Raw genomic sequence first — 19,164 nt, 5'->3', positions numbered from 1 at the left:
GTGTTATTTGGCACTCGTTATATTTAAAAGCCTAATGTCGTAAGTATTGAGTGGGATACCTGCGTTTTGATTAACTCATATAAGCAAGGAATGAAAAAGCCAATTACACTATCATGGTAGTCTAATTGTGTGCTGGTGTAGAGTGGCTCCAAGTATGTATGATGTGGTGTGAAGTAGAACGTTTCGGTGGCTGACTGGGATATATGGTAATTCCAACCATCATGTGTAAGTCGGAATAAAAAAAGCAGGGTATCTAGTTTTTCTGGGTGGCTAAGATACTTGATCAAAATGTGGTATTCGAAACTCGATTGTAGTAAGTAGGTAGCGCAGTGAATACAAAAAGTAGAGTCTATCTGGATCTAATATATAGTTCAGCAAATTCCCACCCACCATGTCTGAATTACCCACCTGCTGAACGCTCAACAAGCTCTGCAACTATATATATCATGAAATTAACAATCAAATATCATCATCAACTCTATCTCAAAGTATACACCGAAATCGACAGCCGGGGTGCAGAATGTATAGACGTCACATGACACCGCGTCTCGCTCGCGTCTCCCCGAATCGACGATCTGCAACTTCTAGACCCCTCAGCATCAACAACACAAGCCCCATGGCTACTCCGCAATGGATCCTATCCTAGATGGGCTCAATTCCGCCCAAACAGCCGCCGTAGCGTCTCCATCCCCTATCCTCCAAGTCCTCGCTCCACCCGGCTCAGGAAAGACCAAGACCCTGACCGCGCGCGTCGCGTACCTGCTCGCGCACCATGGCTACCGACCACAAGATGTCATCTGCTGCACGTTTACAATCAAAGCTAGTCGGGAGATGAGGGAACGACTGGCAAAGCTGATCGGTGACGAATTGCAGAGGAAGCTGATTCTGGGAACATTCCATTCAATTTGTCGGAGATATCTGGTAACGTATGGGTATTTGATCGGGCTGAAGAAGGGTTTTGGTATTGCGGATTCAGGAGACAGTTTGGCGATTATCAAGGTAGGTGGTCTAGGTTACATGGTCTATGTGTATGTTTCTGTGTCCGTTGCTGACTCCTACAGAGGATCATCAAGCGATTGCAGGTCGGAATCCAGCCTAATGCAGCGAGGGCAAGGATTTCACACCAGAAAGCTCATGGAGTTAGTCCGGATGAGCTGGCGGCGAAGTTGAATAAGAATTCGAAGGTTCTGGAGCAGAGAGAATTTGTTCAGGTATATCGTGAGTACGAGGCAAATTTGGCAGCTTCGAGTTTGCTGGACTACGATGATCTACTTGTGCGGTGTGTGGAACTGCTCAGGAAGCATCCGCAGTGTGTGTCGAACGTGCAAGCTGTTCTTGTTGATGAGTTTCAAGATACGAACCATATTCAGTATGAGTTGATGAATTTGTTTGCGTCTCAGAATCAGCGGATCACTGTTGTTGGAGATCCGGATCAGAGTATCTACGGTTTCCGATCTGCTGAGATCAAGAACTTGGGGCGTATGCAGCAGCTATATAAGGATACGTCGGTCGTCTTGCTGGAGGACAATTACCGGTCGTCTGGGTGCATTCTGAGTTCGGCTCAAGATGTCATCGAACAAGATTCATCACGGCCGGCGAAGAAGCTGCAGCCGACGCATAGCTTGGGTACTATGCCCGTCCTGCGCAAGCTGCCTGACTCGGAGTCGGAGGCCCTCTGGATTGTTCTAGAGATCAAGAGGTGCATCGCCTTGACGGGGAGGCTTGTAAATTATTCGGACTTTGCGATTCTGCTCAGGTCGGCTGCTCTCTCGCGACAGATAGAAGCCCAAATGGGAAAGCATGGGATTCCGTACCGGATGGTTGGTGGCTTGAGGTTCTTTGACCGAGTGGAGATCAAGTTGCTCTTGGACTATCTTCGAGTCATTAGCCAGCCGGGTAATACCGATGCTCTCCTGCGCATTATTAATGTGCCATCTAGAAAACTCGGTGATGAATCGGTCAATATATTGACAAAGGGCGCGGAGAAGGCGAAGAAGCCGCTCTGGGACTTCATGAAGGATGTTGCGCAAGGCCGCAGTTCTACAGAGAAGTCTCTATCAAAGCCTGCCGACAACGGACTCTGCACCCTGGTTGGCCTCATCGAGTCTGCTCGACAGAAGCTCCGTGAATGTACCGACGGGTCGTCGCCGAGGAAGCTCCTCGACTTTTTGATCAAGAAGCTATCGTTCCGAGAATACCTCAAGGCGTTGCATGGCTCGAATGAGGAGAACCGGTGGGCCAACGTGGAGGAGCTCTTGACCCAAGCTGATGACACACCTGGGCCAGAGAATGAGGCTGAAAATGAGGAAAATCTTCCGGAAATACAGGGCATCGAACAACAACAAGCTCATCCGGGCGAAGAGGCGCTGTCTCGCTTTTTGGCGAATGTGGCTCTGTCCACAGAGATTCTTCCGCAAGAAGGTGAAGAGGGCGAGCAATCCAATGAGAAGGTTACCGTCTCCACGATTCATGCAGCAAAAGGCCTTGAATGGCCTGTGGTATTTGTGCCTGCCGTGCTCAACGGTATAATTCCACATTCACGCGCCGAGGACTCGGATGAAGAGCGAAGACTGCTTTATGTAGCCATGACCAGGGCACAGGCATTGCTATATCTAAGTTATCCTCTCCGACAGTCCCGCGATGGCGAAGAGGCAACATTGTCAAGCTTCCTCCCGTCAAAGCTAGTAGAGGAGCGTTTTCGTTTCCTCGGACCGAAAATCAACGACAGGATTATCCAAGATATCGCAGATATCCTACGTCGACCAATGCCGGACTCAGCTGCTATATCGGAAGGACGATCTACCTGTAATATTCCATATGATGATCAGTGGACAGAAGGTGGCTTCGAGGCACCTGATGCGATCATTCGCTGGGATGGCACAAGAGCCATGGGCGGGGAGCCCAATCCTAAGAGACAACGACTCAACCAGGAGCAACCGGGCGCATCGACGACAACGTACATGTCGTGGACGACGCCAACCATGAATGGCTCCAACTTTTCTGTTCCCACAACATTATCCCTAGGTTTCTCGACAGCCCGCGAATACATAGCGACCAGCGACTCAGCCCCAGAACAACCCCCCACCAAAGCCGAGACCAAATCGAACGCCGTAGCTGCCAGCATCGTCGGTCGCAAAGCGGACGGACTATCACAGAAAACAATCTCCGGATTCTTCGGGCAGCCTTCGTCGTCAGGCCCGAAGAGCGGTTCAGGCGCGGCTGGGCGCTACCAGCCTCAGGGCAACCGAAGAGACGCGGTAGGGCAAACGCGTCATAGTGGATCGTCGAACTCTGAGTTTAAAAGTGTGATCCCATCGAATCTCCGGACGTATCGCCCGCAAGGGCCAAAGTTGCAACCGCCTCGACCGGTTCTCGAACCTTCCGACCCGAATCAATACACCTGGTTGGCAGCATCCTCGAAGCCCTCGGAGGGACAGAAGCCGTTCTCGCGCGCCACTCAGGGACCGAAGTCGACTGACGAAGGAAGAGGCGAAGCAGGGAAAGATTTGCGGACAAGCGAGATTAAGAGTCTTTCAGGAACCGTCGGGGGAGCCAGACCGGTGGCCACGTATCACACGACTACCATGTCGATGGTGCAGACGGGGCCAGCGACGACGATGCGACGGACGCTAGGGATTCGACGAAGCATGAATGGATGGGCGGATCGCATGAAGAGGGAGAACAATGGACCATCTTCGTAGCCGTACGAAGAATGGTGTGTGGCGTCAGGCGAAGACAAGGGTATATACTGGTCAGTTATAATATGGGCGCATTACGAAGTCATGATCAAACCATCAAACTACATGGTAGTATAGCATCTTTACATTTAGCAAAGTACAGCCCCATGTCTTCCATCTTCGTAGAATACCATACCTATGCCATCTATGAGTATGGGAAGTATTCACACCGACCAAGCCCAACTCCAACTCGAACTCAGCTCAGCAGAGCACAGCCCACTAACCCCCATCCGTACTAGCCAGCCACCTTACCAGCCAGTCCTCAGTCTCAGCATCACTTCGACCGTCCGTCCATCCATCCATCCTCAGTAAAGTAAAGTAATTCACCCAATATGACCTACCAGTGTTGTATGTATGTATGCACCTAACTACTATAATAACATGCAAACATTATTGAATGAATAAAACAACACCAACCATCCATTCAGGAACCTTCCATTACCCACGCAAGCAAGCCAGCCACAATAATCCAATACCGCCTCACTTTTCCCTTCCTTCGCCTTCGTTCCTTTCCGTCATTGTGGTGATTATTATTATTATTCTTGTCTCGAACTTACGGGGGACTAACTAACCCGGATTAGGGTCTAGTTCTTTCTTTGAATGCCTGCTGACCTGGCAGTATGGCACTAACCCCTATTGTGTCTAGTAAGTACACTACTAACTAGTTAACTGGACTGCTGCCCATTAATTACTTACTAAGATATTACATAAGTGGTGATGCAGGCACAGCTGGCGATAGTTCATAGGAGGGTCACAAGGGGTCACGTCACGTCAGTAGTTGCTTTTGCTTTTGCTTTTGTACCTGACAGACAGACGGACGGACGGGCTGAATGGGCACGGTCGGTTGAGTGGGATGGAAGGATGTAGCGGTGTGCTTACTAAGGCATGTGTTAGGTGTATTGTTGGGATGAGTTAGGTTATTTCCCTAGACAGAGGGAATATAGTATCTAGGTGAGTGATTTCTCTGTTTCTTACTCCGGATTATATGATTGTAGCGGTGAGTAAGTGGTAGTAAGTAGAGTTAGTTTTCTCTCTTCCATGTGCATGGTCTGATTTATTATTCCGTTACGGATACTATTAGTAGGTATGGAATGGGATGGATGTGATTACCCGAGGATAATAATAATAATAATAATGTGATGGGGGTGGGGGATTAAATTATTTACTCCATATTGCCTTAGTATGTCTCAATAATCTAATCTACTTGATGGGAAAAAGGAGGGAGGTGAAGCGAGTTGACTTGAGTCGGTAAAGGATCCAAGTATGGTTCTACTGGATTTAGCTCTAGTGTAGCTTGCTTACTCTGCTAGGGTAGGTAGCTTACTGACTAGATCCGGAAGTAGATAGTTGCTGATGGTAGTAATAGTCTGGGGAATGATAATCACCCTGATAATAAGCTTGGAGCTATCTATCCATCTATCATTTACTGAAACGTTTGAGCTATTTTCCTCATCGTCAGCGTCATCATCAAGACTATTATTGGGAGAATGAGCTGTTTATTTTTTTACTGCTTCGCTTCTTGCCTAATAATCGGGCTTCATCAAAGTATGGTTCTTATTGCGACTAGAGAAAAGCTAAGTCCCAAGATAAGGGGGTGAGTGATGAGTGAGTAGTGTGGGTGGGTGGGTGGTTGATCCATCCCCCTTCTCCTGAGAGGCAGGTCTGTCTCGAGTACAATACACAGCATACAGTAGATACTGTAGTGATTAGTCGAGTCGGTGATGGGGATGGGTTGCGATGTTCAAATTACCTTACCTAGCTAAGGTAGGGTAAAACCGTACTTTGTCCGTGTGACAGGAATAGTAGTAAACCAGTTGGGTAGGACGACGACGACGACGACTGCTATTTTGGACTTTTTCGCGGGTCGTTCTAATAAACTGGAGCTTACTTTGCTGCCAGCTAACACAGGAAGTTTCCGTAGATAGTAAGGAAGTCAATTAGGTGTGGAGGATGTTGATCCACTTGGAAGAGAGGAGATGTTCGGATCGGTCGAGACTATGAGTAAGTGTGCCTGAGGTTCAGATTCCCTTCCACTCTTACTGTTTCGGGATGGATGGGGCCAGCACCAATTGGGTTAGGTGTGTTATTTATGGGATGGTATGGGAAGTGTAATATTGGCTCGTTATTAATAGTTGGGCGACTGTCAGGTGACCTGTGGGGGTAGTATAAGGCTGTAAATTACCATTATTGTGACAGATCTGACCCAATCATCAGGCGCATCCCTGGTTTTAGGGTGTAACATTCCCAGGGGGAGCTGGCTTCCCGTGACCCAAGGCGAGTCGGTAAGGTATTGGGGCTTACCAGCATTGATTTCCAGCTTGGCCAGCATCAGCAACTGGCAAAAGTTGAGTTGTCGACAACTAGTCCAACTAATTAGTAGTTACCCAAAGGCAAGGCCAGTTGGTGAAATGACTGCCTCAGCCTCGTACCGCCACATCACCCAGGCTCTTCGGCCAGACGAGAAAGGAGAGTGGATTCAGCCTGTCTGTCCAACTCTCCAGCCACAGTCTCCTGAGGGCATTGCCTGATGACTGACGGGCGGTGCCGAGGGAAGCCTGCCTGCCTGCCTGTCTGTTGCTCCCAGGCACTTTGTCTCCCAGGCTCTCTGACTCCCATTCATTCCCCTTCAGGCTCCAGGGCTCAGGCTCAGGCTATCAGCATAGCGACTCTCCTATCAGAGTCATCCCCCCAAACCCAATTGAAACACTTACTCATCCCCCATCGTGAGAGTGTCACTAGAATGACGAATCACCTGGTTTGCTGCCTCGTCTTTTTGTCCTTGAATTTCGCCCCTGGCAGGGGCAGTGGATACCACCACCCCGGGCGAAGTTCGAGGCTTCGACGAGGATTCCAGACATTCGATTTCCTTTTGCCTGGAGGTGGCCCCCATGACGTCTGTGTCGCGGACTTTTGGATCGACGATGCTTTCGTAGCATGTAACTAGTATGTAGCCTGTAGCATAGCATGTAGCAGGCCGCCGCAGGCTGGTAATGCAAATGGGGGGGAAAGAATGGAAGGCAGCAGAGCCCACCGACTAGTCAGTCCTGCAAGATGATCGATCTGCTTCTCCGTCATGGCTGGCTTAGTGAAGTGTGTGAGTTTACCGTCTAGATCCAAGTCCCTGGGGGGGAAGCTAAACTGAACGGGATCTGATTCGACTTGATCCTTTTCTGGATTGGAGCATTATTCTGGCTTTGCTTTGCTTTCTATTCTATTTCCGTTTGGATACCGTTATACTTCCCTCCTCCGGGGAAAACATACAAAAGCCTCCTGCCGTCCGTCTGGAAATCGCTTCTTTTCCATCTACCACAGACTACTAACTACTATTACAACTCTACTATCAACAACATCTTCAACCCAAGACTACTTAGTACTTAGTCTTTGACTACTTCTACTCTACCTTCATCTATCCTTCTTCTCCCATCGTCTTCTCTCACCCTCTTCTCTTACACTTCGGATTTTGGCCTCGTACTGAGCCTTGCTCCGCCACCGACTGCCATCCTTATACTTACTACTATAAATCTACTACTTTCCTCTCTATCTCCTACCGTCTATTACTATATCATCTCACCTCCTATCTTCTACCAAGCTACCACCACCACTACTACAAAACAATCTATTCAACTCTCTCACATCTCTTTTTCTCAAACCATCAATATGCCTCACAAAGTCAACGACTCCAATTCTACCCTGTCCAGCAGTGGCAGCAGTGGTGACCGTGTTGTGGTCTCAGATCTACGAGGTATGTCTTTTCCCCATCTGCAACTTCATATCTACTATCTACATCTTGCTGGATCACGGAAGCTAATCCGGCGTCTGTCTCTCCTTAGGGCCCAATGCTGTCCCACGCCGTACACAACCCCCGGTGATTGTCCACAACCGGGGAGGGCAGATCTACGATGAAACGAGACCCTCTGATTGGGACAAGCAACGGTGGAAGTAAACCCATCCTGGTTCCCTCAACCCTCCAGTCGGGGGGAGTTCCCTTCCGGAAGCGCTGCTGGGCAGTTGCTGGGGACTATTTGTCGCCGGAAGGGCCGATTATCCGCGCGGCTTCGTCCAAAAGTGAGGCGACGGATCGACAGCTGGTCTGGTCAACTATCTTTTCGGCGTCTCTCTCGTTCTCGACCGGCAACCGACGGATGGGATGGCATGCTCTGGACTCTCGTCACCGCCCCCCTGACAATGCTGCATTGCAGCGCTGCTATCCTTTGCTGTCTCTTGTCTGTCTCTCACTCTCTCCGTTGCCGTCGGTTCCCTTGCGAATCGTTGCCCCGGATTCTTGTCTTGCCCTTCCGTCGAGATTACCTTCTGGACTTGATTTCCTTTCCCAATCATTGTACACTATTGTGCCTCTTTTTGTTTTTTGACGCCCTTTTTCGGATTTCCGACGCCATGCCCTTGTATTATTTGGTTTCTTTCACCCTTTCGGAGATTTCGTGTTCCTGTTGCTCCGTGTCCCCTCACACTGTGACGAGGCACACGTGTTACATCCCTCCATCCATCCACTGGCAAGACTGAGTGAGGACGGACACGAACTCTAACCCGGTTGTGTCTATCTACGCTCGAGACAGCGACGGCATAGTTCCGGGCCAGCCCTTGCTTCTGCCGTCCCTTGTCAGCAGCAACCGCGACACCATCCTCCTATCCCTTTTTTTAATTATTTCTTCTTTTCTGGCTGTACCATATCGTGCTGATGCTTTTTCTCTGCCCTCCCTTTTCTGCTTTTGTCATTCCGCATAGCGTGGGTTTGATCTTGCAGGACTACCTTTTTTTTCGGCTCCTGTCCTAATTATGTGCTTCATGTCATATCACGGTCATGTCATGTCATTCCTTCATTCGCTCGTTCGCTCTCTCGTCCGACTTGGACGCGGAGTCATCTGCATCGCCTATACTCAGGCCATGACAGTTGCCGACCGGCCCAGTCTGGGCGGGTGGGCAGGTGCTGCGCTGGTCGCGGGCTACCTGCCTCCTACATACACTCACACTCACACTAACACACACCCTGATGTACCATCATTATTGCTCGACATGACTGATGCTCTATTGTTACCAATTACTATCCATCTGCTGTTGACTGGTTTGGATTGTTGTTGTCGTTATTTTGATGTCACACATACTATTTCACAGAACTTACTTGGATACATTCTAAGTGAGGTTGTACCAGATAATCTAATTGTCATGATTACTACCACTACAAGTGCATCCATACACAGTAGCTACTATCTCCCATTGACTTTGCACCAACCCGACTAAACCCAATCCATCCCCCACCGCATACCTACTGCATACACCAGAAAACAGAAAACAGTAAACCAAGAAAGTAACACTGACAACACTGACAACACTTTCTTCCCCGCAATTCCATTGCATTCATTACCCACTTTCTACCCCGTGGCATGATAACCTCCCACATTTGACGTACTGTACTGTACACTTGTCTTGTCCTGATCCAATTGTTCTACTCACATCCCAACAGACACCATACACTCCCCACACTATCGACAATTGACATTTGACATATGCTCCGTGTTAATGTGCTGGCATGTCGTTATCCATACATACATACGTACACAGATACACACATACCCACATGCACACACAGATGAACAGAAAGACATACAACCCGAATCTCTCAATTCTCTCCGCCTCTGCAGATACCACAGAAAATGACACAGAAGAGCAAAGTCTAGAACTGAATGAATTGCCATGACTAGTAATGGAAGTAATACCAGCCAGCACATCACCTGACCACACGCACTGCACCGCACACGACATCGTCCATGCATGATGCTCAGGCAGATAGGCAGACGAGCTACCTACTACCTACCTACTTTCACTGGCATTTACCTAACTAGGGAACTTAAGAAGGTAGGTAGGTTGACAGGCAGGTTGACAGGTTACAGTATGTAGACGAGAGTGGTAGTAGTAATAGTAGTGACTGATTACCTGCTATGAAGCACTGCATGCACAGCAGCGGCATCAACGGCCAGCCAAGATCGGAAAGTGACAGACAAGCAAGCAAGCAAACAAATAGACAAACAACATCCACCCTGTCTACCATACAGTACAGAACAATAGCAGGCAAGCAAGCAAGCAAGCAAGCAAACACACATTTCCGTTTCGAATATGCTGCCAAGTTCTTTCCGTCTCGTCTTAGCACTTATTGTTGACTGTGCATGTCTTTACTACTAACATGATTTAAGTATACATACTATCTATCTAATGAAGAATACTCTACCATGTCAAAGATCACTATACTAGTAACTTATCTCTTCAATGTAGGGATGATTATCTCAGAAGTATGTCATAACTACATACCCACTGAAAGAATATTTTATCTGTCTATTCACATCTGGAAAGTGGAAAGTATCCCATTGTGGCAGGCAGCTGTAGCCAAGACGGACTGGCCCGAGTCGGGCATGTCGGGCACTCACTCTCGCGCGTGCGTATGCACGATTGATTGATTGAATGATTGATTCATGGATGGGGTGTACAGGGTATGTGGGATTGTCTAGAGGGTAGTCTATGCATGTAGCTTACTTTGGAAGGGTATGATACTAAAAGTAGTGGTATAATCGGGGTATGTGTATGTGTATGGGTATGTGTATGTAGTCGCTCAAGATCTGACTTTCCACGAGATAAATAAGAAAAGGAAAGCAAATGCGAGATTGAACCATAAGGGAAAATGAAAACTAAGGAGATAGATCGATCGATCAAGGTATCATCCGGATGAACGAGGTAATTGAAGATGGAAAAGAAGTAGGTATAGTAGTAGTAAAGGTAAATGGAATGGTCAATTTTCATCCACCGGTCCATAATTGTTGTGATGACAGATCCTTCATCTGCATCTGCATCTCTCTCTCCAACTATTAAATAACAAAAATTCATATCTGTTTGGTATTTTCTCATTTGCATTTTCCTCCCCGGACCACACAGATTTTTTTGGTCGGTTTTGACAATGTTCTTTTCTGCTTTTTTTGGGGGACCTCATTCCACCAGGAAGAAAACAGATGCCGTGCTCAGATAAAAACACGGTGCAGGGTCTTGTATGCGACCTGCGTGTATAGAAGGAAACATGGGGTCAGAGGTTAAGCCACATTAATGTTCTTTACGTAGGGGTGTTGTGAAGGGGACAAGGTTGATGAATGTTGTGAAAGGGGTAGATAGGGACAAAAGGGGAGAACTAGAAACGGAAAGTTAAAACGAAACACCCAGCTTGGTCATCGCAATCCACTAAAGGAAGCGCAGGAATGTGTGACGCTACCCATGGGCTGCGATGGAAAACGAAAACATAAATGCAAATGTACTCGAACGGCTCGCGCTTGCAATGCTAGTTGTAGAAGAAGAGAAATAACAAGCTGAATGCAACGGGGGGTAGTCCCGAGAGATGATATGCGGAAGACAAGGAGATGGGGTATGCAATTTTTAGACAAAGAAACAAAGACGGAGAAGAACGAAATTGGTGTCGAAGTAGAACCAGGTCTGTATAGGTTCTGGCTCCAACCAGATCGGCAGTTATGGCACAAGATGCAAAAATACATCGTATTCAGGTATCAAGCAATATGTTGGTATATTATTGATGAGCAGCTTCTTCAACCCTCGTGTCGAGTTCAGTAACCAGTGCTGAATGACATGTTGGGCTGGAGGAACTGTTGTTGGTACGTGGTGTCCTGCGAATACGTGTGAGAGCTCACGTACTGCATACTGGGCGGAGGTGTCGGCGATGGCGAGCAAGCACTAGCTCCTGCTGTGCCTTTGGCAAAGGTGGGATTACCACCATTGGCAAAAGCCTCGTTCTCCGGCGTGATTGGCGGTGTGATATAACCGTGCGCCATGGCCGATGATTGGGTCGCCTTCTGCGGTGTAGCAAGCCCAATCTCGCCTTCGTATGGCTTGGGCTCGGGTTGGACAACGTCCGTTTGCGGGCTGGGGGGCGTGTAGCTTGCGATCGAAGCTTGACGGGCAAGGAATTGTTCCAGCACCTTGGACACACGGGAGTAGTGAGCCGAGGAATACTTCCTGGAAAGTACCTGGGAGGGTTGGTGAAGCTGCTGCGACAAACCCACGAGCGTCATCGAGTCGTACTGGGACGCCCATTCTGTGTGACGAGGCTGAGTCCGGTTGAGGATGCAGCGCGCTAGAGCCAACGAGGCCCGGGCGAGATCCGACGATGGCTTGGACACGAATTCCCGATGGAACAGCGAGATCTCCGAGATGTACAATGCTAGATGCTCGACCTCGGCATCATACGGGCAATCCATCACGGCCATCTGCAAGAAGCTATCGACAGTCGGGTGTCCAATGGTCCACCCCAGTGTTTGCAGCACATGCCACTCCATTTGGATGAACATGTCGTCGTCGTATAGCGAGCAGCACATGGACTTGAGTTCCTTGATGGTAGGCACGCGGTCCTTCTTGTCGCCATACTTGGCTGCGATGAGCAAGGCAGCACATCCAACGAGTTGATAGTGTCTCTTGTAAACAACACGCTTGGAGCAGTAACGGTCAAGAAGGTTGATGGTGAGGAAGAGGGTCGATGGCAAGAGCTGGAATGCTGTGTGGGCTTCAATCAAGAAGTCGAGCAGGTATGGACGCATGAACCACTGAATCTCAGTCTGGATATCGATTGACTCGACGTCCGGAAGGGTGGCAGCATCCATGTCCAGCATGTGCGCCAGAACGTCATCACGGAATTCCTCGCTGGTAATCTTTGACAGCTCTTCCGCCATGGCGTACTGACGCTCGCGAGCCATCAACTTGGCGTGTTCTTTCGGATCCATACGGGGGGCGGGGAACTCGTCGTAGGACTCGACGAAGAAAGTATCGCAGGGCTGGTAGCTCGATGTGGGGCGCTTGTGGTAGGCCATGATGTCGGTCTGGTAATAACGTCGACCCAAAGAGTATTCAAAGAGTGGACCTGATAACTGTGTCGATCAGGAAACGACGGAGGTGAGAGAGTGACAGTCGTCGGATTAGGGGATTAATGAGTGGAATTAGTTGGGAAATATTAAAATCAAAGGCCACAAAAGACGATAGCCTGGTATTGAAAAGGGGAAGGATGGGTAGACAGCTGGAGCGGAGCCTTGTGATGGCCGGAGCTAAAGGAAGGTAATTATTAGTAAATCGTAATATTAAAATTAGAAGATTAAGGAAATTTGTAAACGAGTGTGAAGTGCCAAAGGATGGTAATGTAGATATAGAGGTGAAGGGAAGGATTGAAAGGTGAGAAAGGAAGGCCCAAAGATCGAGGGCGGAAAAGGGGATTCCCTGGGGATAAAGTATACTAACCCAGATTGAAAGCCTTCGGGCAGAGGGCACGATGCAACCCTTACCGTGACGGCGTGTCTGGCATCTAGGCTGGCTAGGAACAGGCAGGAATGATCCGTTGAGATGGTACTCTGTAGGATACCAGTCCGAAAGACGAAGCACGAGTAAACGCCTTCGCCCTAGGAACCGATGCTTGAACTGGCAAGCCTGGGTGTGCTCCGGAATGTGGAAACAGGAGCACAGGCACGAACCCTATGAAGGGGTGGGGAAATCGTCAGGGGGGGAAAGGATTAAAGTGCAAAGAAAAGAATGACCACCACATACAGTTTGCAATCCAGTGTCTTTCGAACGTCCCTGTACAGGACTGGAATGGTGTTGCGACAGGGGATAAGCGCTTAGAGAGCCAAAATCCACATTAAAGGGAGGGAGGCTAAATCGAGGCCAAATTGAGATATTAATCAAGAAAAACCTGTCTGTTGAAGGAGCAAAAAGAAAGGTTAGCCATCATCATCTAACCATCACTCTTCTTTCCTTCAATCGCCAATTGTGACTAAAAGGTAAAAGCTTCTTGGTGGTCTGCCCATGTATGAGGGCCCGGGTCGACCCCGTCAAATATGCACGAGCCGTGCTACGCATTCTTTCTTCAGGGCACATGAGGATCTCCTCCTTCCGATCCACCTCGTTGCTTAAGATAAGGACGATCCTCTCCCTCTGGCAACATGTACTGTCGAATGGAGACAGGCCAAGGCTGAGGGAGAGGACATCCGACCTGCAACATCTGCATTCCCTGCCCACACCCAACTCAATGAGCCATTGTCCATAACCCCCGACCTATACGCAGCCACTGTCCGAATATCCTTTATCCAGCACTTCCATTGTGACATTGCCGACGTATAATTGCGGTCATCTCAGACTTCAGGTTTCCACGCCTCGAAGGAAATGTGGCAGGTCTCGGAGTTCGAAATAAGGAATTGCTGACTTCATTCGAATTGGGCTCATGGGGAACTCGCTCAGCTGGCAGAAAGCTTCACTGGCATCCACTGACATCGGTGCCAGGCAGGTCGAACTATCATCCAGAGTGTCTTCCACTTCCACCCATTCACCCACCCACCCACCACTCAAACCCCGACCATCCAAGCAGGGGGAAAAAAGGGGGGTTGAAGGACAAAGAAAAAAGTGTTCTCACCTCCCAAAGGATCACAACCAAGATATAGAAATGTACAGAAAGCGTTGAAAAAAAGAACCCTTCTCTTTCGCTCTTCTAACCGGCAGGAGCTGAAGTCAGGGGAGTCTATCCGTCGATGTCACGGATAGGGCACCGGTAGTCGGATAGGGGGGAATTCGCCGTTTGAGTTAACAAACGTCGAAAGGGGAGGACGTCGAAGCGAGAGCTGACGGACACGGCTCGACTGGAGAGCTGGTGCAACTGGCTGAAGAAGTGGTCGACTGTTATAGGACAGTCAACGGTCTTTTCTGCCTCGTAGACCAGTCTCAGTTCTCTCCTAAGGAATTGGCGGGTGGTAAGGAAAGGGGGAGGAGGGGAAGAGAAGGAAGGGAGAGGAGGTGAAGATAAGAAGAATGAGGAGGAGAGGAAAGTGAGGAGGAGCTGCTCTCTCTCCAGACGGGTGTAGTAGAAAGAAGAGAAAAAGAGGATTAAAGAGATGGGACGAGGGCCGGAGATAGAAGTCTCGAGAGGATCGCTGCAGGTTAGCTCGCCCACGCTGTATCGTAACCCATGACGCTTTTCCCGTATGAATGGTGGTATTGGGTATCGCGTACCGAGGCTGGAAGGTAAGCGTATGGTTTTGTTTTAGTTTCATCTCGGTTTCCAACGGTATCTGACCAACCAAAATGGGCGGTTGGCTGGCTGGTGTCTCTTCTTTCTTTTACTTCCACTTCCATACGTTTGATAATTAGGCCCTACAGATCCATCAAACTCGTGTTCAAAGGTACGGATAAGATGCTTGTGAAACATGCTAAAAAGGTCTACAACTCAAGCATGTCCTCCATGGCCAGAAATACCATTCTACTTGTGTTGTGGAACAAGCGGAAGCGCATGAGGAAAGCCGGGGCGCTTTGGTGTATCTTACTTACTGGAAGATACCAGGAGAATGGGTAGAAACTGAGCCCTCACAGACCAAAATCACATCGAGCAATAGACAACTCCTTTTGCAGAACCTCGCATCGGATACACCCTCAACCTAACGCGGCCTGAGCCCCGGAGGAGCGGCCCTTACTGTGAAAAGGGAAAGTCTATTACCCTAGAGGTACATACATACAGGCAAGTACGTAAGGGTATGGATGCGGTACAGCGGTAGAGACGGGAGATACTGGGAGGTACTGGGCTGGGGCGGGTACCTACTAGTAGGAGTTTAGTATACCACCGTATAGTTACGGTCGGCCGTATGCCTTCGTCCTTTGGTTACCTATTCATTCTTTCTTCATTTGGGACCAACTTTCATCCAGGAGGGGCACAGGCATCATCACTTCTTCTCATACCTTTCAACATTATCCACTACTTTTTTGTTCTCTCCAGGTGGTAGATCCCCTCTCAAACCAGGGAATCGATAAGTCTGGAGAGAGAGGGGTTTTTTCTTTTGACGTTGCAAGTTGCAATGCTAGCTGGAGATTGACTTTCTTTGCTTCCGGGCTGTACCAGACGACTGGTCTCGGTTCACCCGTAGGGGAGACACCTGTTTTTCGATGGCGGCCTCTCGACCCTCTAAACCTGCAAAGTCCCAGCACCAGCGCTCCTTCGGTGGGCTTCGGGGTGGGGTGATCTCCCTCGTCACCGGCCAGTCCTCACCAGCCATTGCCTCCCTGATTCAGGCCAGGAACACCTCCGGTCCTTGGCTCTGTGACCTTTCTTTTTCTTTCTCTTCTCCTCTGGTCTCTCTGGGCCCTTAGGATGCGACAGAGTAGCGTACCGTGTATGTATCATTATTGGAGCTGCGATTCTCTCTTGCATTAGGCCTTTCCCTGCTACTCCGTAACTAAATTCACACTACCTATCTAGTTAGGGTGAACAGTGTGTCAGTTGCGCTCTAGTCAATTAGTTAGTTAGTCTGTAGACAAACCGACTTCAATTGTGGGCTGCGGTCTGCTGCAATGTGACGATTAACTTAACTAGTACGGAGAGCCTACCAAACTCGTCGTTATCAAGGAATTTTAATCTATCTGTCGTAGTTGAAATAATAATATGTGATCCCTAATGCGACAATGCTGGACACATTCTCTCCATGGACACAATTGACCCTCCCATTTCACTGAAACCCTCGATCTATCCATCCTATCCTCTTAACTCGTCAGGTCGACTAGGGTCGGGCAACTTTACCTATCCTTCAGCATAACATAAGGACGAAATGCTATTTGACGACTCGCTCGGACTACCCACAAATGCGGAGTAGCCGACTGGGACTTTTTTTTTTTTTCAGCTGGTGACTGCCCGTAATCATGCTCGATCGAATGGTTCGCATTCATTTTACTTTGTTAGGTAGATGTACGTAAGTAAGTATAGTAACTAAAGTATGTAAGTTGTCTTCATACATACAGTAAGTAAGTAGGTATTAGAAAACCAGAACTCACATCCCCGTACCTTACTACTACATAATAAGTAGTATCTAGTTAGTTCCATAGTACGTAGTGGGAGAGCGGTCGCGTCTCTCTCCTTCTCTCCCTATAGCCGTCATCGACTGCTGACTGGCCCGACCCGCACTGGGCTACGGTACATCGCGTATCCTTCTGCGACCATTCACAACCAGTCGCTACCATGATTGCTCTTACGCCCCTCGTCTGAGGCTTGTTGTTGTACAGCTCGTGATCCATCGACTTTGGCCTCTCCTCCGAAAGAGAAAAAACCCCCTCCTCGTAGTCCGTTGGTCTCTTTGTTTCGCACACAACAAGGGTTTTTCTCTCTTCGCCTCGAACCAAAATCAGACGAGAGGTTGTGCTGTTGGATCATATGCAAGATGATCCGCGGGAGAGGGGTAGCCAGAGCCCAGGCCCACGGTACGCAGTTCAACTTGACTCTACTGTTTCAATTCGCCTTTTTTCAGAGCTCTTTGACTGAACCGGACACACATTTGCTTCGTACTGCATCTTGTAGTGTTGCCCGATTCACACATATCGCTGAACACAAAAGAAACGGTGAGAGAAATTGGATGAGGCCTGCCGTAGTGTGTATCTATCCGGGTACTACACGGTCTCTGCGCAGTAAGGCAACCTTCAGTATTACAGTAGGAAGATGGCCATATACCAATGTTCATCACCCGTTAATATTGGCGATTCCGATTCCCCGGCATATAGAACACATTATTACTTTACTAGACACTGGGATGCCATTGATGCAGTGCAGCTGCACTGGCGCGAGATGGCCCGAGTAATCCATACCGACGAACGCTTTTCTTTGAGTTCCTGTGACGCAGGTATCCTTGCGGGGGTGACCTCCCGCAACTTACTGTTCATCCAATGGCTCGGAGTAGGCGGTTCGCGGATCTAAGATGGTGTCATGAATGCTACGTATAGAATCACGACGATTGATAAAGGACGCGATTTGGTGCGAATTCTACGGCGAGCAGAATTGACCCGTGGACATTGCACATGTGGTCGAACCGGCAATCAGTGACATGCAACCTCGTACCTGTCGAAATCTAACAGAGAGGTAACGGGACGTAACCCTGAAAGCGTACCTTTCAATCATCTACACCGATAAAGAATGCAAATATGCTAATTGAAGATATTGTGGTATCGATTTATGAGCTACTCAAAGTTTGACCTGTGACTGAGAACTAAAGATATGACCCATGGTAGACCCTCAAGGGAGTAAGGGAAGTCTAAATCACAAGGCTGGCTGAAAAGACTTCAACGGCCAAAAAGCTAGTTTCATGAAAGAGTGAAGCATCACGAAGCTCTGAATACATCCACACTGAGCTTTGTTGGAAACTCAAGGTTGAGCTGGTGGCTAGAACGCTCTCGATACTCGGCGCAGGGATAGCTTCTAATCCCCGAGCCTCGAATTCCCGTATCCTCCTACGAACCCTGGTCCTCCAAAGCCATGCCTATTCAGAAGACGGGAGTGGCTGAGACGGGCTGACATTGTCACTTGTCATTTGTCCGTTCTCCACCGAGCTTCATGTGTCTTGCATCTGGTCTTGGTGTATAATTGAGGTGGCTAACTCTGGTCACAATTGCAGGCTGTCCTTGCTTCAGACTGATCTCTTCCAATCTTTAACTCTTACCCTAGTAGGTCATGCTGCCGATTCCGGAATGCACGCGCCCTGGTCCTGTGGACAAGATACGATGCATCTAGGTGTTTTCTTATCATGATGGAATGCTGGATAGGGAACATTCTCACTATGCCGGGAGAAAGGAGCAACCTGCGGGACCGGGGTATCTGGCGAAGATACTTCCTTCATTCATCCATTATTACATGACCAAAACATTCAGATTTGGTCGCTCTCGTCAGCACATTCAATCGTGATGAACAATAAGGGGTAAAAGGGGCACTTTAGTGCGGACAAGGATGTTTGCTTCATTGCCTCCAGGCGCCAAGCTGCCAGCCGATCGCGATTAGTAGATTACCCTCTATAGCACTCGTGTAATGAATGTCTAGCTTGTACATGACTTGTGGCGAGCGATCGAAGTGAGGCTTAGCTATCTGAACATGTTCTTTGCAGATCGTGGACTCAATACATTCTGTAAGGAATCATCAATTGGTAAGAAGTGCACAGAATCTCGGTAACTATCAAGTTGCCTAGGTAATAGCAACTGACCGGGCAAATTTCGACCACTGGGATCTTTTCTATTCCACTACAAAACCACCAAATATAAGTGAGGCTTACATTATTGGTACTTATTCGCTTCAGGGACCCTTATGAGGCTTCTGGAGTAATGCACGGTAGCCGCTGGAGCCTATCCGCCTTCTTCCCGTCCACTACATCCGCTTACCATCCCCCATCCCGCCGGGAGTATGGACACAAGACCCTAGCTGGAGGAACAATTTATTTCCTCCTTCAATGTATGGACAATCGCCGCATGGGGTACATGATAATGATACTATGGAGATATCATCATGCATGTAGAGATGATCCAGAATGCGTTGCTTTCGTAACCCCATCCTTAACTGAAGTGGCTACCTAGACTAACTATTCTAAGCGTC

The 19,164-nt window shown here is 48.6% G+C and overlaps 2 protein-coding genes across 2 annotated transcripts; one reads left to right on the top strand and one right to left on the bottom strand.

The window, feature by feature from the left end:
• Positions 1-630: 630 nt before the first annotated feature.
• Positions 631-3,701, top strand: AtWU_07459 (ATP-dependent helicase; the record flags this gene model as incomplete). Its single annotated transcript, XM_035502568.1, has 2 exons — positions 631-999; positions 1,062-3,701. 2 exons carry the CDS (start codon positions 631-633, stop codon positions 3,699-3,701), a joined length of 3,009 nt encoding a protein of 1,002 aa, XP_035358461.1.
• Positions 3,702-11,350: 7,649 nt separating this feature from the next.
• On the bottom strand, positions 11,351-12,607 carry AtWU_07458 (G1/S-specific cyclin; the record flags this gene model as incomplete). The annotated part of the gene is made up of 1 exon (XM_035502567.1): positions 11,351-12,607. The coding sequence occupies one exon, from the start codon at positions 12,605-12,607 to the stop codon at positions 11,351-11,353; it is 1,257 nt and encodes a 418-aa protein (XP_035358460.1).
• Between the last annotated feature and the right edge of the window lie 6,557 nt (positions 12,608-19,164).

Source organism: Aspergillus tubingensis (assembly GCF_013340325.1).
Source record: "Aspergillus tubingensis WU-2223L DNA, scaffold_8, whole genome shotgun sequence".
In the NCBI taxonomy this organism is placed as follows: Eukaryota; Fungi; Ascomycota; class Eurotiomycetes; order Eurotiales; family Aspergillaceae; genus Aspergillus; species Aspergillus tubingensis.
The sequence above is the reverse complement of the archived record's forward strand: the minus strand, read 5'-3'. Positions and strand labels throughout refer to the sequence as shown.